The following is a 20,264-nucleotide window of genomic DNA, read 5'->3' as shown; positions in this document are numbered from 1 at the left end:
TCTAGGGCAGGACAGGAGCACATATCTCTCCCCCTGTAGATGGCATTCCAGGAAACCTTGTGGAGCTGGGGCGTGCTACTCAGGATTTGCAGTCAGAGGGCTGTCATCAAGAGTAAATTACTTTCAGACAACAGTTTGTGACTGCCGGGATAATTCGGGATAATTCGTCCGAGACAAGGGATTCTAGCCCAGGTTGGCCTGGAACCATGTGACCCAGGCTGTTCTCAACCTCAGGGTCTGAGGTTCCAGATGTCAGTCACCACCCCGGCCTTTGGTTTCATGACTAGATGAAGTCTGTTTTATAGGTACCTCAAATTCAAGCTGAAACCCAAATTCACCCGGACTCTGCCGTCTTCTCTACCTGAAATTCGAGAACAGCGTCCCTCTGCCTTCCAGACCTATCCACCACTGGACACTCTCCCCTGCCATTAGCCCTGCCTTAGCGGCCAGAGGTGCTGCTTGCTTCTGTGGTGAGGCTGGCAACTGGGCCTCCTCTACCGGCCCCTTGGCTAGCTTTGGCCACCTCTCCAGCTTCCATTCACCAAATCCTTCTTGTCCCACCCCTCCCTGCTTCTCCATACCCCAAGCCAGCGGCTGCTTGGCCTCTGTGCTTTCCCTGTTTTGCTTGAGGTCTCTTATCAGAGACCAGCCTATTCATTCTCAGATTTCCCCCGAGACCCTCCCTGATTCATCAGAGAGGCCTGCACTAGCAGGCAGGAAACTCGTTTCCATCACAGGACCCATGTGTGCCTTGAGCCCACTGATTTACTCCCAGGACCTGTGCCAGGGGCTGGGTACACATTACTCAGTGGACAAGGGGTTGAATGAAAAGTCCTGCTGTAGCCTTGGCTGTCTCACTGCAAGAGAGTTGAACTTGTGGACGATCCTCCTGTCTCAGCCTTCCTAGTACTAGGATCAAACCAGTGCGCGGCCACACCCAGGCCCCCCCCCCCTCACGGTGAGCGTGATCCTCGTCAGCTGCCCACCCCACCACATCAACGAAGTCTCCAGTTCCTTCTCCCTCAGCGGTCTCTGTGTTATTTTTACTAGTGTTTATCACAGCATGCATTTATCCCCAGCACTCAGGAGGCAGAGAGGCCAGCCTGGTCTACACACTTAGTTCCGGGAAAGTCAGAGCTATACAGTGAGTCCGTCTCAAAACAATGTGAGTTTCCAGCGCTGCTTTCTTGACAGGAGCTGCCAGGTACCTCCTGAGGACAGTGACAAGATGGCTGCCAGTATTCCATCTTTACATTCCTTCATGGTTACCCAAGTTGAGCCTTGCCCACTGACCGGCCTAGCCTGGGCTATATGGTCAGGGGTGATGAGCCCCAGCCCCAGCACGGCTTACTCCTCAGTGAGAGCCACACTAGAGGCGACTGAGGAGCTGCAGGAAGCTTCCTTCCATCAGAGGATGTCTCTGTGGTCTAAGGGGCTGTGTAGCTCCTTCAGCCTGCAGCTGTACCAACAGCAACCACCTGCAAATACAGCCCATAATATCACAAAAGCCAGACACAGGCAGCTGTCAGGAGCTTGGTAAACTGTTTATTCTACTAGCAAGGTTCAGAAACGTACGGACCAAGGGCGAGGTCCCCGAGTAGTCGCTACTTCACATGCTACTTCCTGAGGTTCCCTGGGTTCTGGACACCAGTGGGCTTCCAATGCCTGCTCAACCTGGAGGCCCAGGGCTTGGGCTCTAGTCTTTGAGAACAAGTGGTGCCTTCACTTGGTCGGCCATGTCCTTGCCGCTGAGTGCCTCCACAATGGCCAGCGCAAACTCAAAGCTGGTCCCTGGGCCACGGCTGGTGAGGATCAGGCCGTCCCTCTCCACACGGTTCTCTGAGTAGCTGTAGTGACCTACAGGGAGCAGACACAGTTACTCTAGGTTATGATGGCCACAGAGAACGCTCCTCACACTGCGGTTGCCACTCCTGGTCTTCAGTAAGTGAAACCAAGGCCACACTGCAGTAGTTACTGAACTCCGTCTCCCTGGTGCTCCAGGCTACTGCGCCCTGTGAGGACGATGGTGAAGCAAGGGTGGGCGGAAGGGACCACGGGGAGTTATGCGGGCACCGGTGATTAACTTCTCCACTTCCTACTCTGTCTGCCAGGGCGCTATGGCAGAGGCAGGAAGCAGTGGGAACAGAGACCACCTGACCTTCTGCAGCCTCAAACCATATGAGACCAGCGCATGAGGCCTCTTCCTCTGCCTCCCCTGCTCCTCTGAGCAACTGAAACAATGTGGTGAGCCTCACTAAGGCTCCTCAGTGCCCCCTTCTGTCTCTGCATGACAGGACCCAGGCTCCAAACATCCACTTGCCCTCCAGGGCCTTACTCATCTCCTACCTCACCCTACAGCCCAGGGCTGCCTTCAGTGAGCCTAGCTGTGTTCCCAGCATCCGGCCCTTGGGCCAATCCAATGTGGCCCTGGAGCAGGCCTGCAGACAGCTGGGGTCTACTGCCTGTCCAAGCAACTCTCATCCCCTCCAGCACCCGCAGCAGCTGGACACTTTGCTTTCTTGTTTATCCTCTGCTATTCAAAGTGCTTGGGGCCTCTTCTGCTCGGTCTCACCAGAACACGGAAGCAGGTTTCAGTCCCGGGTGAGAGTTCCCTGACTCAGTTCCCTCAGGCACTCTACCCACTGTTGAAGTAGGGCTCTACACCAGCATCCCACCCTGGCTGCTTTGTCTCCCTCAGCACCAAGGGTGCCGTGCGGAGGACCCCACTCTCTCAGGTACCTATAGGAGACTCTCTGCCCAGGCTCTCTGGGCTCAGGCCTTGACACAGAGGTTAGGAGAGGAAGGGGTGGTCTGGGACAGAACCTATGGGAAGAAATGGATGTGGGGAAGTCAAGGGCAGCCAGAGTACAGGAGGGCCTCCAGGGCAAGGGCTCCTGTAGCCGCAGGTTCACATGCTGATGGTGGGGGCAGGCACACAATCGCAAAGGATGATCACGTATCTCCACGCTTGGGCACAGCTTCATGTATCCTGTTTCTACCAGAAATGAAGAACCCAGGACATCCAGAGTTCACTGAGAGCCCTGAGAAGCATGCTTCTCCTCCAAGTGGGCCAGCCACGCTGGAAGGAGCCTGCCTTCCTGTCTCATACAACACTCACTTCATCTGCATCTGCTGACCAGATGAACATACCAAAAACTTCCCATTTACACTACAGTAAAAAAAATGGAGACCACAACTGGAAAGATGTTTTGGTTCACGCAGTCTTACTTTCTGATGGCTAAACCAGGACAAAACATTTTAAATAGAACACTAGAAACCCAGCCTTGGCCTAAGCAGTTTAAAGGTCTCGAACAGGGTTAATACTTGTCCACGGCCCCACCTAGTGGCCACAGCGAGGGACAGCCTCGTGAAGCTCACCAATGGAGCCAGGCTGCTGTGGAGCCTGGGAAAGGAAGGGGGCTGGGATTTTGGGTTCAGGATAAATTTGCAGACATGAAAGAATCTCTTCAGAGAAAAGGCAAGTGGGGAGGGAGGATGTAAGGCAGCAACCGAAGGCTGCTGCCTGTGTGTGCAAATACAAAGACGTAAAGACTACTGACTACTTAGGCCTTATCTATGACAACTAGGGGACTCCACTGCAGGACAGTTTCCATAGCGACCCAAATCCTCACCACTTGATCCTTCAGGAGAAAGCAGTCAGCCTCTGACTTCAGTCCCTCTGTCATCTGCCCTTCAGAGCAGCCTGAACTCTAAGCCTTGCTGCTCACCCAGTGCAGTTCTGAGAAGTACGGCGGCGGCGGCTGTGGGCAGGGGAGGAGGAAGCCTTTCCCCTTCCCAGTGTGGAAAATCACCAAGTGTGCTAGAAGCCCTCAGAAGAGCCTCATGTACAACAGCCACATGGAGGACGGCTGCAGTCCCTCAGACTGCTTTTGAGGGCCACAATGGCCAAACTGTCTTAAATCCAGAACTTACTGACCCCATGCCTAGCTATGATATAGGAGTGAGGGAGCCTTGCACTACACAGAGGGGAGGGGAGGGGAGAAGAGGGATGGGCAGGGAGAGGAAGGGTGTTCCCTGCCTTGCCAAGGCATGGTAATCCAGGTAAGTGGGGCACTGTGTAAATTCTGAGGTCCCACTGTGTGCTCTCAGCATCCATGGTTCAGAACCTCAGGTGACACAGGACCAGCGCTTGCTCTGTCCCCTCCCTCATGCACACGGCTACACGGCTGCACAGTGCAGCCTCAGTTCCTGTCACCCTTCCCACACTGACCTCATCTCATGAGCTGTTGGGGGCCAACTTTTAGCAGAAAGCGGCTATCAGCTTTGCAGCCATCTTGAGCCATATACCCTGACATGAGACTTGGATTACAATAGCCTACAACAGCTGAGCACACTCCGATAATCTTGGTTTAGATACCTTGAGATTAAAGGTGCGTGAGATTAAAGGTGTGTGAGATTAAAGGTGTGTGACTTAAGAGTATGACTTAGAAGTATAGAGATCAGAGTTAGAGACAAGACCTAAGGGCATGATTAAAGGTGTAACTTAGAGGCGTGACTTAGAAGTAAGACATATAAAAGGCAGAGACAGAACAGATCAGGATCAGACTATAGAGGGAGAATCAGACAGGAGACACTTAGAGGAAGAGAGACTGAAGAATAAACGGGATTGAATCACACCCTGTCTGGTCTCCATTCTTTGAGTCTGCCCTCACCCTCGCTATTGCTGAACCCCGACCCGCAGACCGGAGCAGCAGCTTGGGCCGGGATACAGTGGCCGCCCAAACGTGGGTCGGCCCGGGCCTCAACATTTTGCCTGGGCTGCAACATTTATTTTGGCCGCCCCAACGTGGGGCTAATGTGGACCCCAACAATGAGCTTCACACAAACTTAGTGTCTGTACTTATAATCCCCCAAGAGCCTGAACCTGTAACAGAGACAGTCTCCCTCGAATAACTGAGACAGAGTGACAGGCTTTCAGGGAAACACCACTTGGAGCAAGCCCGTGTGCTGACTGAGAAGACGCCTCAGAGGGCTGGCCTGTACTGGAGCCAGTCTGTGGGCACCTTGAGTCATGGGTGATGTGGGCAGGCCAAGCTGTGGGACTTTTAAAAGCTCAAATGTGCCAGGACAGTCAGGGCTACACAGAGACAGTGTGCTCAGTGCTGCTGGGAATGACGGTGTCAGCAACTGACCAGGGTCTGTGCACACCAAACACACGCTCTACTACTGAACCTTAGCCTCTGAAACAAAAAAAGGGTACTACTGTCTAAAATGCATGGTACACTACCTCACTTCTAGAAGGGAGCTCTAGATATGCCCAGATGTGTACTCAGGCTGGAGGGACGGCTCAGTGGGTAAGTGCATTTTCTGCTCTTGCTGGAGGACCCAGATTCCGTTCCCAGCACTCATGTCAGCGCTCATAAATGCCTGCACCTCTGCTCACAGGGGACACAACATTCTCTTCTGGCTTCTGAGCACATCTCCACTCATGCTCACACATAACTAGAAATAAAACAGTAACCCAAAGGAGCTTCTCAACCACATGAGTTCACACAGGCAAAGCAGCAGAAACCTACCACCGTCCACCCCAGGAGCCAGAGAAACACAGACACAGGAAATCCCACTAGCAGTGACGCCAACCTGCAAAAGCTGAGAAAGCAACAACAAAGGTACGGTGAGAAGCTACGGCCTCACAGTGGCACACGCCTGCACGTCCAGCTACATGAGGCTGAGGCAGGAGGATGGTGTCAGTCCAGGTCAAAGCTACCTGTGCTACACAGTGAGATCTCACAGGCTGTAGACTGGCCCTGATTAGAGCTGAGTAAAATACTAACTAGAAAGGATGGAGGCATGGTCTAGTCACATAAGACACTTCACAGGCCTTACTGACAAGTGAGAAGGAGGAAGGAGGGGGCGCATCTAGCCTCACTTCAGCCCTCCTACCCTGTCTGCTTCTTCACCATGGAGAGAAATTGCTTTTATAGCTTTAATAAAACTCAGATGCCTAGCTGATATTCAGGAAGGAAACGCATCACCAAAGAAGCTGGCCTGCCACTGAAGACATGCCCTACTGTGTCTGTTGCACTGTGGACTGTGGGTAAAGGACGTTTGCTGAAACTGCTGTTAGGGTTTAAATTCTACCCTTGGGCTGCTGTCAAGGATTCAGTAAGAACACTCCCTAAACGAGCATTTCACAATCGTTCCCATTTTTGAGTCAGGGAATCTGGTGGCCCATGCGCCAAGACTGGGATGCGCCTGTTCCAGCCTGGGCGAGTGTCCCTGAGAAGAGTATGCAGAGGTAACAAGGCCACCACACCATGCCAGGGAACCCTCCAGTTTTCTAGGATTCTGTCACACAGGAAAGCACAGGGTAATGCTATACTTACTGCCGTTCATCATTTTGTCCTTAGCCAGTGGGTGTGTTGTAACCTTGCATCCAAAACCTACTTCGTGAGCCAGCAGAGCTGTAGGACCTAAGAATAAGATGCACACAGATGAGAGCGTGAAGAGAAAACCTGTGCTGTGAAACAGAAACACCGTGTGTGAGGTGGCGCATGCCTTTGATCCCAGCACTTGGGAGGCAGAGGCAGGTGGGTCTCTGTGAGTTCCAGGCCAGCTCGGTCTACAGACTCAGTTCCAGAGTCCCAGGTCAATGAGGACTACACAGAGGGCCCTGCCCCAGAAAAACAAAGAAACAAAACAATTTAGCAGAAGAAGTATTCTTCCAAATCAGACACCCGGAGTCTGAATAGTCACAACTCTAAATACCATTGCTTAAACACGATGGGAGGTGCATCCGTGATGAGCCGTGTAAGCACATCTGGCCAGGTGTGCAAGGCTACGGTAAGCAACTGACTACTGTCTGTTTGTTTGGGGGGTGGGGATGGGAGGGTCAAAGCCCTGATTTGAAAATTAAGACAAATTACTTACCACTGCCATTATCTGAGCCTCTGATGAAGGCCATGCCAAGAGTTAGCTCTGGGAACTGGCAGCAAGCTCAAGGCAGCCGACAGAACCCCCTCCTACAGAGCCACCTGGTGGACACTTGCAGAACACACAGCTGACTAGGACTCCTCAATACCCTGGTTCCTGGTGAATCCTTACCCTCCCTGCTTCTGACCACCAGCCAGGGCTCCTTCACCTGCATGCTTCCTTCTCTCTCCCTGACTCAAACTGAAGCTCCTTGTGTCCTAAGGAATGCCTCCCTGCAATGACTTTCTTCTGGACTCAGCAGCACCAAGGATGACACTAACAACTGAGTTCCTGACCGGAACACCACAGTCACCCTTGACCTCCTGCAGGTTGAAGACAGGCTTCAACACAGAGTTCCGTTCCCTGCCTGAGCCACCCCAGCTTTCTCTGTTTATCATTCTGAGACGGGGACACAGGACAGTCTGTTAGTAATGTTTCTTTTTTAACAGAGACTTGGTTCGGAGGAAGGGCCAGGCCCTCAGGTCTGACTGAGCACAAGTGAGAGAGCCAGCTGCCGATGTTCTAGTCAATGATACGGAACGTGATGACACTGCAGTTTACTTTCAGCCAAGTCTAAGGAACAGACCCAGGCAAACCCTAGGGAGGCTGGTCTCCCATATCAGGCGAAGGACACCAGCCTACCTATGACTTACCACCCACAGTCGGGACAGTACAGGTTACAGGGACTATAAAACCATCACTTAGAAATCCCTGGGCTTCAGCACAGCAGGAAGTCAGAGCTGTGAGAGCCTAGGTGTCCAGGTGCTCCCAGTGGCTCTCTAGTGTGTTCTCAAGCACACAACCCTGGCACCCCGATGCCCACAACCTCTGTCACTTCAGGGGTTTAGAATGGCTTCTTATGTGTTTTGGTGCTGGGAACGGAACCCAGGGTTTCCCACATGCTAGGCACATACAAGTGCTTGGTCTCAAACTGGGAACTTTTTATAACTTTCCCCACCTGCTTTCCCTCCTTTCTTTTCTTCTGTGGAGAGGCTCTCCTGTGTAACTCAGGGTGGTCTTGAACTCACAGTACTCCTGCTTCTCCCTCCTCAGTGCTGCAGTTATAGCTTGGTCTTTCAGCCAGCCCAAACAAGGGCAATTTTTTTTTAAATTTATTTAATTTTATTTTATATGCATTGGTGTGGGGGTGTCAGATACCCTGAAACTGGAGTTACAGATAGTTGTGAGCTGCCATGTAGGTGCTGGGAATTGAACCTGGATCCCCTGGAAGAGCAGCTAGTGCTCTTAACTGCAGAGCCATCTCTCTAGCCCCCAGGGAAAAATTTAAAACAGGAGAGTATAGCACAATGCTTTGCCTGAAGGATGGCTTTGATAGTCTGATGTCATTTTAATAAGACAGAAAAGGCCACAGATGTCCCTACAGTATCTGCTTTGTCTCTGGGGGTTACTGTGGGGGTGGGGGGAGAGGAAGCCAGGGCACCAGAGCTAGAATAGAGTCCCTTGGTCCTCAAACAAAACCATCCATCCCTTCTGTCACGGATTCATTTGTTCTGTAACACACTTAAAAGGCGTCTGACAAGGAAGACACCACATGCTAGCACATCACCTGATATTAAAGCAACTGCAGGGATTTTAAATGGGCCAGGAAGCAAACTAGTACAGCTTCAAGGCTCATGTACGAAAGACCTCATCTGAAGCCATGGGTGTTCAAGGGCACTCAAGCCAAGACTCAGCACCCAGAGACAGGCGAGCCCGGGGGAAATCTGTTGTGGCGTTTGTGCCGGTCAGATTCTTGCTGACTCTCCTGGCAGGCCTAACTGCTGGCACAGAGATGTGCTGGAACAAGCTGTTTGCTGGATTCCAGAAGCCTTATTTTCCCTGAGGTCAACCAAATAGGGAAAACACTGAGTTCCACAGACTAGCGACCTAGTCAGACAGAGACAGAGAGCGCAACAACTGGGATGAGTGCTGCCATGACACGAGTTCATGCCACCCAAACCAAACAGCCAGTGTGGGCGCCTTTTGGCTTCATGAAGGCAAGCTGTGTACAGTCAGGCCCCCAAGCCAGGCCAGCCCCTCAGCAGCTGCATTTCCACAGCACGCTTACTCACCCGCACAGATGGCAGCTATGAGGCCCTTCCTGTTCTCTTGCTCCTTCAGGATCTCCTTCACCATAGGCGACTAGAGAGAGAACCAAACACCCCGTCACCACAGTGACACAGCCCCTTGCAGGAGAGCTGGGCCATCACTCCCAGCGTCACTCACTTCCAGCTATTCCCCAGACAGAGCTCTGACCAGCAAGGACAAAAGTGACCTGGTTCCTAATGTGTCTGTGTTCTCAAGCCTGGTCAATGGCATTCACCCCAAGAGAAAGGCCCACCACAATAAAGAGCAGAAGGAAAAAGCAATGTCACCAAGGCACAATATAACTCTATCCTGTGCTCCAAAAGAGGCAGAAGCAAGGGGACACAGGACTCAGCAGCTCAGATGGCGGAAACCCCAGGAGGAGCAGCCCACTCCCGAGTTCTTTACTCCATGACTCATCACATGGGACTGAAAACAGCAGTGGCTGCCTCTGATGCCATCCTGTATTCTCACTGTCACTGTGGCCCCGCAGCTGTCCTCGACCCCGATGACAGAACAGGCAGCACTTTCTAGACTTAGCCCATCTGTTGCTACAGCAGCTGGGAAGCTTGCAGCCTCGCTCGCGCCAGCCCACACTCGCTAAGCCTGTGTGCAGCGGTGGTCTGCAGGAATGTCTCAGAACTGGGCTCTACAATGGTAGACGCTAACAGCTAACCTCTGCTGTCTCTCCTGTGCCTACGGCACATCCCTGAAGCACACCAGAGCAAACGAAGCACACCAGAGTAGAGGCTGCGAGAGTTCTTCACAAGCTTTCCATTTAGACATTACCGTGCAGTTTTTACCTCAGATAAATTCTGAGCACCCAGATTTCCTCCTGGAAGAACCACCACATCGTATGGTCCCTGTGAGTTGGGAGAGAAAAGGGAACATTTCATTTTCATGTTAGAAATGGCAGCCCAGTATCTGCCAAAGAACAGCATAGGCGCCTATGGGGGCAGGGGTGGGAGCAGCGCGGGGTGGAGTTATACTCTGTGGTAGAGTGCATTCTTAGCATGCATGAGACCCTGGGTTTGATGCTCTAACACCAAAAATAAGTAAGTGCCAGGCATAGCAGTGCATACCCATAAAAGGAGGTAGAAGCAGGAAAGTCAAGGGTTCAAGGCTGCCCTCAGCTACTAAGTTTGAGGCCAGCCAGGTAAACAAGACCCTGTCTCAAAACAGCAACAACAACAAACCACCCAAAATGAAACAAATAAATAAAGGTGTGTCCCTCTGGTAGAACAGTGTAACCAAAAAAAATACAGACACGAGGGCTGAAGAGCTGGCTCAGCAGTCAAGAAGTCTTGTTGTTGCTGCAGAGGACTGGAATTCAGTGCCCAGCACTCACATGGCGGCTCACAACTGCCTCTAACTCCAGCTGCAGGGGATCCAATACCCTGCTTTGTTCTCTGCGTGCACACACACATATGTACGTTGTCTTTTTTTAAAATGTAGAAAAATCTGTGATGGAAAATGTACGAATAGAAGCCCTGGAACACGTGTAGTGTAAATGCACCCAGGTAGACAGGAAATGGACCCCGAGCCATGGCACTCACACACACCAACACAAACAGATACACATGTGAATTCACCAATGTCACAGATGCTCGCAAACAAGACACCCAGCAGCTGACAGGGACCAACCCAAGAAAAGAGGGTGCATCACTCTGACCTTATATATAAATGTTTCCACCGTGTGACTTTTTCAATAAAGCTACAGGTAGTGATTTTTTAAAAGCTTAAAAAAAAAAAAATCAAAGAACAAAAAACAACCCCCCCAAAATCCCCAAATATTAAAAGGCAAAGAAAAAAATTATTAAAACTTTGCAAAGAGAAAATCACAGTACTCTAGTATCTTAATCACCCAAACATCCAAGAAAGCTAATTCATTTTAAACTTGCTGAAATTAAAAAGAACAAAGAGAAAGCTACACTAGCACACTCTGTTATGTGCCATTTATTTAGTCTTTGTGGTGCTGGGCCTGGAACCCACAGCCTCACTGGGCAAGTGCTCTTCAACTGAGCCCTCACCCCATCTCCTTTTATGACACAAACCCAACAAGCACACGCAAAAGGCAACACTGCTCTAAAACACCCAGATACCACAGGGCGGAAAGTGACAACAGGAAAGCAATTTCTACGTCTTCCCTCTAACACACTTTCAGAGTTTTTCAAGGTTTTGAGTGTAGGTACCAGGAGTGTAATCACCCTTGCTGCAGGAAGGAAGTATGGAAGCTCCTTACGGGAGGAGTACACATCCTTCCACGTGGGATGGCGTGGGGAATTAGCTTGAGAATTAGGGAAAAAATTAGGTAAAACCTCCCTTTCTGCCATGTGTCTGCGTGTCTGCTCTACAGGGCATAGTCCCTCTCTTGTCACCCTACGCCATGACTTCTGACCTCTCGTAGTAAATGCACAAAAGGTCAGAGGGCAGGCATGCCTGAGGAAAGTGATCCCAGCTTTCCAAAGATAACCAAAAAGAGTAGCCAGTCCATGTGACACACTTCGTGAGGTGTGACCACTTATCTAGCACACACTCCTCCACAAGAGAGGAGCCCTGAAACTCCACCTGTCACTCTGAGGGGGAAGCTGAGACACGAGGGTCACAAATCAGGCCACTTCCAAAACTCTGTCTCAGCACAACCCTGTACCAAGGACATGAGGTTATGGGGACAGAGATGGCAGAGAACTCGCCCGGCACACGTGAGATCCGAGAGTCAGTTATCAGCACTGAAAAAGACAATGGGAAATGTGGCCAACTTCTGGGGTGAGGAGGCCTTTGGGAGAAACACTCCGGTGACGGAGCATGCTCCCACTTAGCTGCCACCTATGGGCCTGTGCGTCCATCCCCACCACTCACTGACACAGGATCCAGCCCCTCCATCCAGGACAAGTCCTCCTCCTGAAGGAAGACTGCAACTGCAGTCATAGATACAGCCAAAAGCCAAAAGCCGTTACAGAGAACTAATAAGCCCCAAGAAGGAAAAGTCCACGTGGACAAAACAAACCTGCGTTTTTGCATCTTCCAGACTGGTATCTGGACAAATCATCACATCACGGCTACACTGCACGGGGTCCTTCCCAGCCAAGCCTGCAATAGTGACTTTAATCTAGAGAAAGAGCAGATAAAAGTCTGTTCAAGAACATGAAAGCACACAGACGTGGGGCAGCGCTCCGACACCCATTCTGTGGTTTGTAAGTAACTTGTCAGGGAGTACAAGACCAAGCCCAGACAATGGCAAGTAATACCTGGTCCCTTCTGGCTTGCCCAGGACAGTCAGTCCTAATTTGTAACTGAGCCGCTACTGGCTGTGCAGCTAGAACACCCTCTAGTCCACAAGTGGTGAGTTTGGGAGATGAGTTACTGGGCCATCCTGATAACAACCTACCATGCGAGGGTAGTGCGAGGGTAGTGTCAGGGTAGTGCAAGGGTAATTCGAGGGTAGTGCGAGGGTAGTGTCAGGGTAGCATATCATTCAAACCTCACGGGCTTTTCTTTTCTTTTTTTTTTTCCCCCACAAGACTCAGGAGCGGGAGCGCGGGATTTGAACGCGTGCACCAAGAGACGGTGCGTCCTCTGCGGGCGGGCGCCTTAAGGGCCGAGCCACCGGCAGTTCACTTCACGGGCTTTTCCTAAAGTAGAAGCGCACTGCAAGAACTAAACACTTCATCTTGCAAATCATTTAGGAGGTGACATTACCAGTAGCTAGTCCCCAAAGCACAGGGGATTTCCTACAGTGCTGGGGGGAGAACAGGTTAGCGCACTGGAGACAACCTGTCAAAATCCAGTGATGCTGACTTCACGGTCTTAGCCCAGCAACCCCACCTACAGGTGCAGAGCCTGAAAAACCGTCCTCATGTCTGCACAAATAAACCCCACAGGAGAGTATTTACTAAAGAGGGTACAGAGATGGGCCATGGTCAAGAGCACCGGGGCTTGGTTCCCAGCACCGAGGCTTGGTTCCCAGCACCGATGTGGTTCACAACCACCTCTAACTCTAGTGGTGAACAGACAAACATGCCGGCAACATTCATATACACACAAAAGATAAATGAAAGCCTTATAGTATTTACTCCGGTATCACAAGGCTGGCGTTGGGAGTGGAGGGACAGTGGCTTGCCCGTGGTGTCGAGTCCTTTGCTGCCCCAACTGTGCAGCAATGTGAAATAAAGAAAGTGAGGTTTCATTCTGGAGAGCAGAGTGTGAACAGGCTGCCTGGGTCAGAGCCCTGCGCTAACTGGAAACCAGCACAGCTGAGTGTCTCTGCCTGGGGTTTCTGAGAAGAGGCAGAGAGAGAGCCAAGAGCCTTGCTGTCGGGTTTGTGTGAGTACATGCTCACGGTGAGCCTGGCAAACATGAGCGCATTCCATGCTCGCCGTGTTCTACCAACACAGAATGAGGAGCCCAGGCTAACACGTGAGACAGCACACAGACCCTGACCTCCACATTTGCACCACACGATGCAGGCTCACACACATTAAACAAGTGACTTAGAGTCCCCTCCTTTGAAAACAGGGAGGGCTAGCCCATGAGGGACTCACCCCAGCTCGCCGCATGACATCCACAGGAATCACTGTCTCCATCTCCTCTGCTCCTTTGGCCAGGATGACCAGAGCTCTTTTGGAAGCCATGTCTATTTCTTAAAGACCTAAAAAACAGAAAAACAAAATGTTCAAAATGTTGCCACTGTAACAACCATCTGTTCACGAAGTCAGTATCTTCTATGTGACAGGCTGGGATAAATGAAAGCAAGCAGCTCAGGTTAAAACTGGTTCCCGTGGCAGAGTTTCAAGGCTCTGATTCCGGGAAGAAGACAAGGTGGCTAGGCTGGAGAGATGGCCTGCAGTTAAGAGCCCAGAACCAAGGTTTAGTTCCCAACACCCAGGGCTGCTCCCAACTGTCTGTTATCTCCAGGTCCAGGGGATACAGCGCCCTCTCGGGCCTTCACCGGCACTGCACATACATAATAGGCAGGCAGAACGCTGACACATCAAAACAGATCTTTTTTTTAAACAATAAATCTGGGATTGCTAATGTGTGCTAGTATTGTTTGCATTTTCTCTTACTGTGCTTTCTTAGGACCAATTTCTAACAAGGGCAGGTCACATAACGGGCCCTGCATGTCAATCACACTGTGGAGAGGTGGGCTTTCTTAAAATACTGGGAGGGAGGGAGGGATGGGAGGAGGGAGGGTGAAGGGGGGAAAAAAAGAAGAGAAGGAAGGAGCGAGTCGGGCGTACACCTTTAGTCTCAGCGCTCGAGAAGCAGACTGGAGTATCTATCTTTGTAAGTTCGAGGCCCAGCCTGGTCTACAGAGTGAGTTCCAGGATAGCCAGGGTTACACAGAGAAACCCTGTCTCAAAAAACCAAACCAAACAAACCCAAACCAAATCATACAAAAAAAGATTCCTCACCCCAAAAAACCAAAACCTGAATATCACTGGTTAAAAAAAGAAAGAAAGAAAAAGAAAAAAACATTGTAAATTTTGAAGGTTTTGTTCTTGTTGATGTTCCCATAAACTGCTAAATGTCAGGACCAGACTGAGGGAGACCAATGGTGCTAAATGCCTGACCACACGACTAATGATTAATAAAGATGGAATATCCCTCGAGGAGGTTAACCCTGCTGCGGACGGGAGCGGCTCGTCGCCTCTCTGAGCACTTTCCGCGTGTTTTCCCTGCACGCTTCCCATGCATGAGAACTTCGGTCAAGCCTTCCAGTAACTGCGCTCACTTCAACCGGAGGGCGCCCCTGTGCAGAGCTCTGGCCCGGCATGCACCGCGGCCGCCGCCCCCAGCCCGCCCGGCCGGGACCCTCCCCGGGCAGCGGGCGGACCACAGCCCGGCCTCCTCCCGCCCCGGGGCGCTGACCTGCAGCCGCGCCTCCTCCACCCACTCGAAGCCACAGCCAGTCCCGTAGGAACGCTGTACCGGCTCAGTCTCACAGACTCGTACACACCACGCATGCGCGCCGCCCGCCCTGAGGCTGCGCAGAGCCCCTCGCTTCCGCCTCGGTGTGCGTCACGTCCGGCCGAGCCCAGGCCCGAGGGTGATGAGCGGCAGAGGATACTACGGCTGCGGGCCCGCTTGCAACACCCTCCGCCCCCAGCCGATGGTACGGACCACCCTGCGAGCGCCTGCGCAGTTGACCCTCTCTGCCAATGCGACGTTTAAGAGAATAGAGGGGCTACGAGTTCGAGGCCAGGCTGGGCTACAGTGTAACCCATTCCTGCCCTCCCCCTGACGCCGCCGCTTGTTCAATGCAGGAAAAAGAAGGGAAAAGAAAATAAAAGCAAGGCACAGTGGCCCACACTTGTAATTCTAGCACATGCGAGTTCACAGGCTTAAGTTCAAAGTCATTTTTGGAAGACGTCTTACATCATGGTTTTTGTGGGCTGATTCCCTTTCTTGCCTCTTACTGTGACATCCTGTTTGCCCCTGGCCTGCTAGTACTCCATTCCAGGTTATCTCAGGCCTGCCCCTCCCCGCTAGGCTTAGTCACCCAGTCCCCTGGGTCACACGAGGGCAGGGGGGAGTCAAGATTTAAGAGCTCTTGCTGGTTTTGCATAGGACCCAGGTTCGGTTCCCAGCATGCACTCTGGGGGACTCATCTCTGCCTATAACTCCAGAGCTAGGGCATCTAATGCCCTCTTCTGGCCTTCACGCACACTGCACTCATAGGCACACAAATAATCAAATGCCCTACTGCACCCTCGGGTTAGAGCAATGCTGACATCTACGATACAATAAATTAATTATCTAATTTTATTTCAGTTTTTTACACTTTTGGGTTGACATGTGTTTATTGTGTGTCCATCTCAACCCATGCCGAAGGGTGCGTGTGGAAGCTCAGAGAAAACCACTTGCCTTAGTGTGTTCTTTCTTTACCACAAGGGGCTCAGGGATGGAACTCAGATCCTCAGGTGTGCGGCAACACCCTTACCTGCTGAGCCCTCCCTCTGGCCCTCTCCTAAGTTTTTAATAAATATCTTTACCAGCTTACAGGAGGGAGACTCATCCTCACCAGGTCCTATCTGTACCCACTACAGAGAAAGCCAGCTCATTTGGCAAGTCTCAGGACTTTATGCAAACCCCAGACAGGAAGTAAACTTGTTTTCCTTCCTATATAGAGATTGAATACCCCACATACATTGGCTGACCTCCATTCTAGGTTCATATTGGAAAACTTATAAACTGGAAATTCTTATGGTGGTAGTGGTTTAATTTTTAAAATTGTTAAGTAAGTCATGTATACAATAAACCTTGTGTAACTGTTTTAGGAGTTGTGGGACAGACTGGATCTTCACTATATGCCAAGGGAAGACAGAGCCAGCCCCTTCAGCTTTGAAGATACGGAAAGCTGGAGTGACGGAAAGAAGACCAGAGCAACTTGTCAGATGTGAGCTTCAAGATCCACAGAGGGTGTTGGGCTTGGTGGCTCATGCCTGTAATCCCACATACTTAAAAGAACAAAATCTACCTCTAGGGGAACACATGCCCTCATCTCTTCCCTTATGGGTTAATTCAGCGGTGCAGTTCAGAGACCTGGCTGGGAATGCCCCAGAAGACAGCTTCACCTTGAGAAGGTGTGCTTCCCCTTTCTGGAGTCCCAGGTGTATCATTTGGAAAGCTGAGGCAGGCTCTCAAATTCCAGGCCAGCCTGGGCAACTGAGGAAGAACTTGTCTCCAAGCAACAATGCGGCTGAAGCTGTAGCTCAATGGAACATAGCCATGGCCTTGCACAGCCGTGGCCTGCATAGCCATGGGTCAAGGCCCCTCATTCCAACTCCAGAGCCGAGAAGGAGGAACAAGAAAATGAAGGCTCAGAGAGTTAGTTGGCTACTATAGAAAGAAACAAACTAGGGAAAAAGAAGGTAAAACATGTGGTGGGGTGGTGGCAATACCATGACAACACTTTAAGGAGACATAGAAGTTCACACTCCTGACACCTCCACACTACCAGCAAGGACTGAAATGGAGCAGAGTCACCTCTTGTTTTATCCAATGAATACCCTACGCACAGTTTTAAAACCCACATACTGGGGCTGGAGAAAGGGCTGTGCTTAAGTACTACACAGAAGCTGTGGTCAGTCCCCAGCACTGACATTAGGTGGCTCACAGCTGCCTGGAAGGACAATGCCATGGGCTTCCATGCCACCTTCTGGTTTCCATGTGTGTGCACGCACATGCGTGCACTCAATACAAGAGGAACATAATTAAAAATAAATCTGTTTAAAAATCTTCAAATGTTGTTACTTATGGGAGCTAGATTCCCCCTCCACCCCCAGAAATAGTCCTTTTCCCTTCCCCCTGCATGTATGATGTGGTTTCCTTCCCTTTTCTCTGTCAGTCTTGCCAAGGGAATGTTAACCCAGGACTAAGCCCTGAAGAGCCATGGGCTGATGGGAAAGCAACTGCCATGGCTCCTCCAATGACACCTGTGGAACAGACTTTGGCCTCTGCCGACTTACACAGCAGGAACACCACCACCGCCCCCAGTCCTTCCTACCCCAACGCTTTAAATGACCCCTTCTGCCAAGGCAGGCCTCATGGAGATCTGCCTTCCTCTGCCTCCCAAGTGCTGGGGTTAAAAGCATGTGCCACACACTCAACTCCATCTCAGTATTTCTAACCAGGATGCTGCTGTTTGTTTTATCCTTGACATTGGAAGGTGTCCGTCTGTGGTGGTTAATATTGTCAACTTGACAAGATATACAATCATCACAGAAACAAGCCTCTGCACGCACATAGAAGGAATTTGTATTGGGTGGGAATGGAAAGAGCTCTGTAAATGTGGTCAGCATCATGCGTGGTATGGGGGCAGTCCCTCCCTGAAGGCTGAAAAACAAGGCAAACTAAGCACTGGTATTCACGGATCTACTTCTTGAGTGCTCATGCCACGTGACCAGAGCTCAAGCTCCAGCGGGGATGTCTCCCCCATCACGATGGGATAGGGACCCTCCAACTCTAAGCAAGAATAAACCCTGTTCCCTAAGTTACTTCTTGCCAGGTATTTTGCCATAACAAGGAGAAGAGTAACTAATAGTGTCATAATCTTCATTTTACAGGTATGAAGACTGAGGTAGAGGAAAATGACTCTATAAGGTCTTGCAGTCTTGGACAAATTCAGATATTCTGATGCCAAAATTCACACTCTGCCCACCACACACGCTGCCAGCATTAGTTAATATTGCCAGTAACACTCATGAAAGCTCAAACATATTTCTCACTACATATTCATATGACAAAGGCGAAAAAACCCAACCATTTACCAAAATATACTGCTGTAATTCTGGTCATGACGACGCCTCTCAGGACAGCCCTATGCTATCCACGAACTTTGTCACTCAACGTTTCTCAGGTCATTATGCATTGCGGGGGGGTGAGGGGGAGAAGTACAAGCTAAAACTTCCCGTATGTTTCAAGAAAGTTGGTGAGTTGAAGCAATCGCCATATTTAATCTCATTGCTCACATCAAGGTCATTTGAGCAAATCGTGACTGTAACACGTGCCATTTGTAGCGGGAAGTTAACATTTTCAACTCTTTCATGCTTCCCTGAATCTAAACCGCAGATATTGGGACATTTACCAAAAATAGATTTTTTTTTAGATTGCCCCTCATTGCAGCTCGATGAACTAGAACTCGAATTAGCGGGCACCTTCTTGCCTCTGATACCCGAGTACTGGGCATAAAAGACCTGTGCCACCACGCCCCCCTGATACTCCTGTTTCCAATGCCGCGGAGAACTTCCCCTCGGAGCCCACGAAAGGTCACGTCGGCGCGACCGGAGAGTGGGCGAGCCCTGACCTTTGAGGCCGCGCTGGAGCAAGGGGGAAATTCTGACTCTGAGATCTGTGAGGGGCCGAGACCCGCTTCGCCTCGGCCAAGGCGGTGTTAACTCTTCTCTGGGGTGGACCACCCGGAACACCTCCCATGGAGCACCGCCCGCCGGAAGTGAATTGATTGACCCGTAGAGACGCACGGCCCACTTCCGTCAGGGCGGTGCTGTCGATTGGCTGAGCCTAATCGTAGTGGGCGGGCGCGCGGGCTGCTCTTGCAGGACTCAATGCGCTTGCGCAGCTTGCATGCTCTCACCCGGCACACCGCCGGAAGGTATTTGTGTTGTTAGCTGCGGTCCCCAGGCGTCCTGGGGTCACCGAGTACCGCGACCTTGCGACTTCCAGGGCAAGAAGGCAGATGAAGGTGTGACGCGCTTGCTGCCGACTGCTGCAAATCGGCTGGCCAGGAAATGACACTGTTTACCGATTTACCTTTTGCTTTTTACTCTTAATTCAACGCTTAATTAGCGTATTGAGGACAAGTGGCCAGTCTTTGGGGAACAGATTTTGACACACAGTCAAGATAGATAATATATTAGTTCAGTATAAATAGGATCCTTCTACTGTAGGTTAATCAGTGGTTACCCCCAGGACAAAGACAGCATAGTTGGGTGAGGGTGTGCTTGTTTGTAGTTCTCTGACTATGCAGATTTGGGCAGTGACTCCTAGGTAGGCATTAAAATTAATAGGAGAAATGCCAGCTACATTCCACCCGCATTCCACAGTGTGGCTCAACAACTGTAGTCTCACGGCCCTTTGTCCCAAAACAATAAAGCTGTGTGCATCATGTATGTAGCTTCCTCCTCGCCTAGCTGTGAAGCAGTTTGAAGAGTGCTGTGTGCAAACATGGCTCACAAAACAGGAAGTCGTTCATGACAGTTTATATTGTTCTCTGAGTCCAAGGGATGTAAGAGTGGACAATGTCCTTTCCTAGTTATTAGATTCTGTTCAATGGGAGGAAGACTAACCAGCATAGAAGATAACATCCAGTCATGTGTCACGGATGACGGAGACAAATTCTGAGAACTGTATCCTTGGTTTTGTGCGGATGTCACAGACACACGTATGCACGCTCAGCTTCGACACCATTAATCGAACATCTGGGACCAGGCTGGTGTGTCTGGTCTGATGCTATTAAATGCAGCAATCACTGTGTGTGTGTGTGCATGCGTGTGCATATGTATTGTACCATGAAGGACCACAGAGGAGGAACAGGTGAATGTGTGTGCATCTGTAGCAGTCAAGAGTCGTCAAGAGTCCCCCCCTCCCCCCTCCCATCTGAGACGGAAACGTGGGTAAGATTTGGGTATGAATCACACAGTGGGAGGAAGAGCATTTCAAACTAGACAGCAGCTATGAACAGGCCAGCCTGTCACTAGTATGTTTGGTATGTTGACAGCTAAGCA

The 20,264-nt window shown here is 50.8% G+C and overlaps 1 protein-coding gene and 1 long non-coding RNA gene across 4 annotated transcripts; one reads left to right on the top strand and one right to left on the bottom strand.

The window, feature by feature from the left end:
- Positions 1–1,525: 1,525 nt before the first annotated feature.
- Positions 1,526–18,963, bottom strand: Park7 (Parkinsonism associated deglycase). Of its 3 annotated transcripts, none has more exons than XM_034503438.2 (7): positions 18,827–18,963; positions 13,560–13,666; positions 12,026–12,127; positions 9,822–9,881; positions 9,006–9,075; positions 6,348–6,434; positions 1,526–1,857 (listed from the first exon to the last, which is right to left on the bottom strand). In XM_034503438.2, exons 2-7 carry the CDS (start codon positions 13,647–13,649, stop codon positions 1,697–1,699), a joined length of 570 nt encoding a protein of 189 aa, XP_034359329.1. In that variant the 5' UTR covers positions 13,650–13,666; positions 18,827–18,963; the 3' UTR covers positions 1,526–1,696. The 3 variants fall into 3 exon arrangements, with proteins under 3 accessions (XP_034359329.1, XP_034359328.1, XP_034359330.1); XM_034503437.2 differs by lacking the exon at positions 18,827–18,963 and adding an exon at positions 14,890–15,026; XM_034503439.2 differs by lacking the exon at positions 18,827–18,963 and adding an exon at positions 14,433–14,731.
- On the top strand, positions 14,997–17,259 carry LOC143442271 (uncharacterized). The gene is made up of 2 exons (XR_013110304.1): positions 14,997–15,133; positions 16,299–17,259. It is a non-coding gene; the product is annotated as an uncharacterized LOC143442271 (long non-coding RNA).
- Positions 18,964–20,264: the final 1,301 nt, after the last annotated feature.

This window comes from Arvicanthis niloticus, chromosome 5, assembly GCF_011762505.2.
Source record: "Arvicanthis niloticus isolate mArvNil1 chromosome 5, mArvNil1.pat.X, whole genome shotgun sequence".
Classification (NCBI taxonomy): domain Eukaryota; kingdom Metazoa; phylum Chordata; class Mammalia; order Rodentia; family Muridae; genus Arvicanthis; species Arvicanthis niloticus.
Note: the sequence above shows the minus strand (reverse complement) of the source record. Positions and strands in the feature narration are given on the sequence as shown.

Coding starts and splice junctions, on each gene's coding strand:
- Park7 (XM_034503438.2), bottom strand. CDS start 13,649: ATGGCTTCCAAAAGAGCTCTGGTCATCCTGGCCAAAGGAGCAGAGGAG. Junction 9,882..12,025: donor TGGAAGATGCAAAAACGCAG/GTTTGTTTTGTC, acceptor CCCAACTCACAG/GGACCATACGATGTGGTGGT. Junction 1,858..6,347: donor GGACAAAATGATGAACGGCA/GTAAGTATAGCA, acceptor TGCTCCCTGTAG/GTCACTACAGCTACTCAGAG.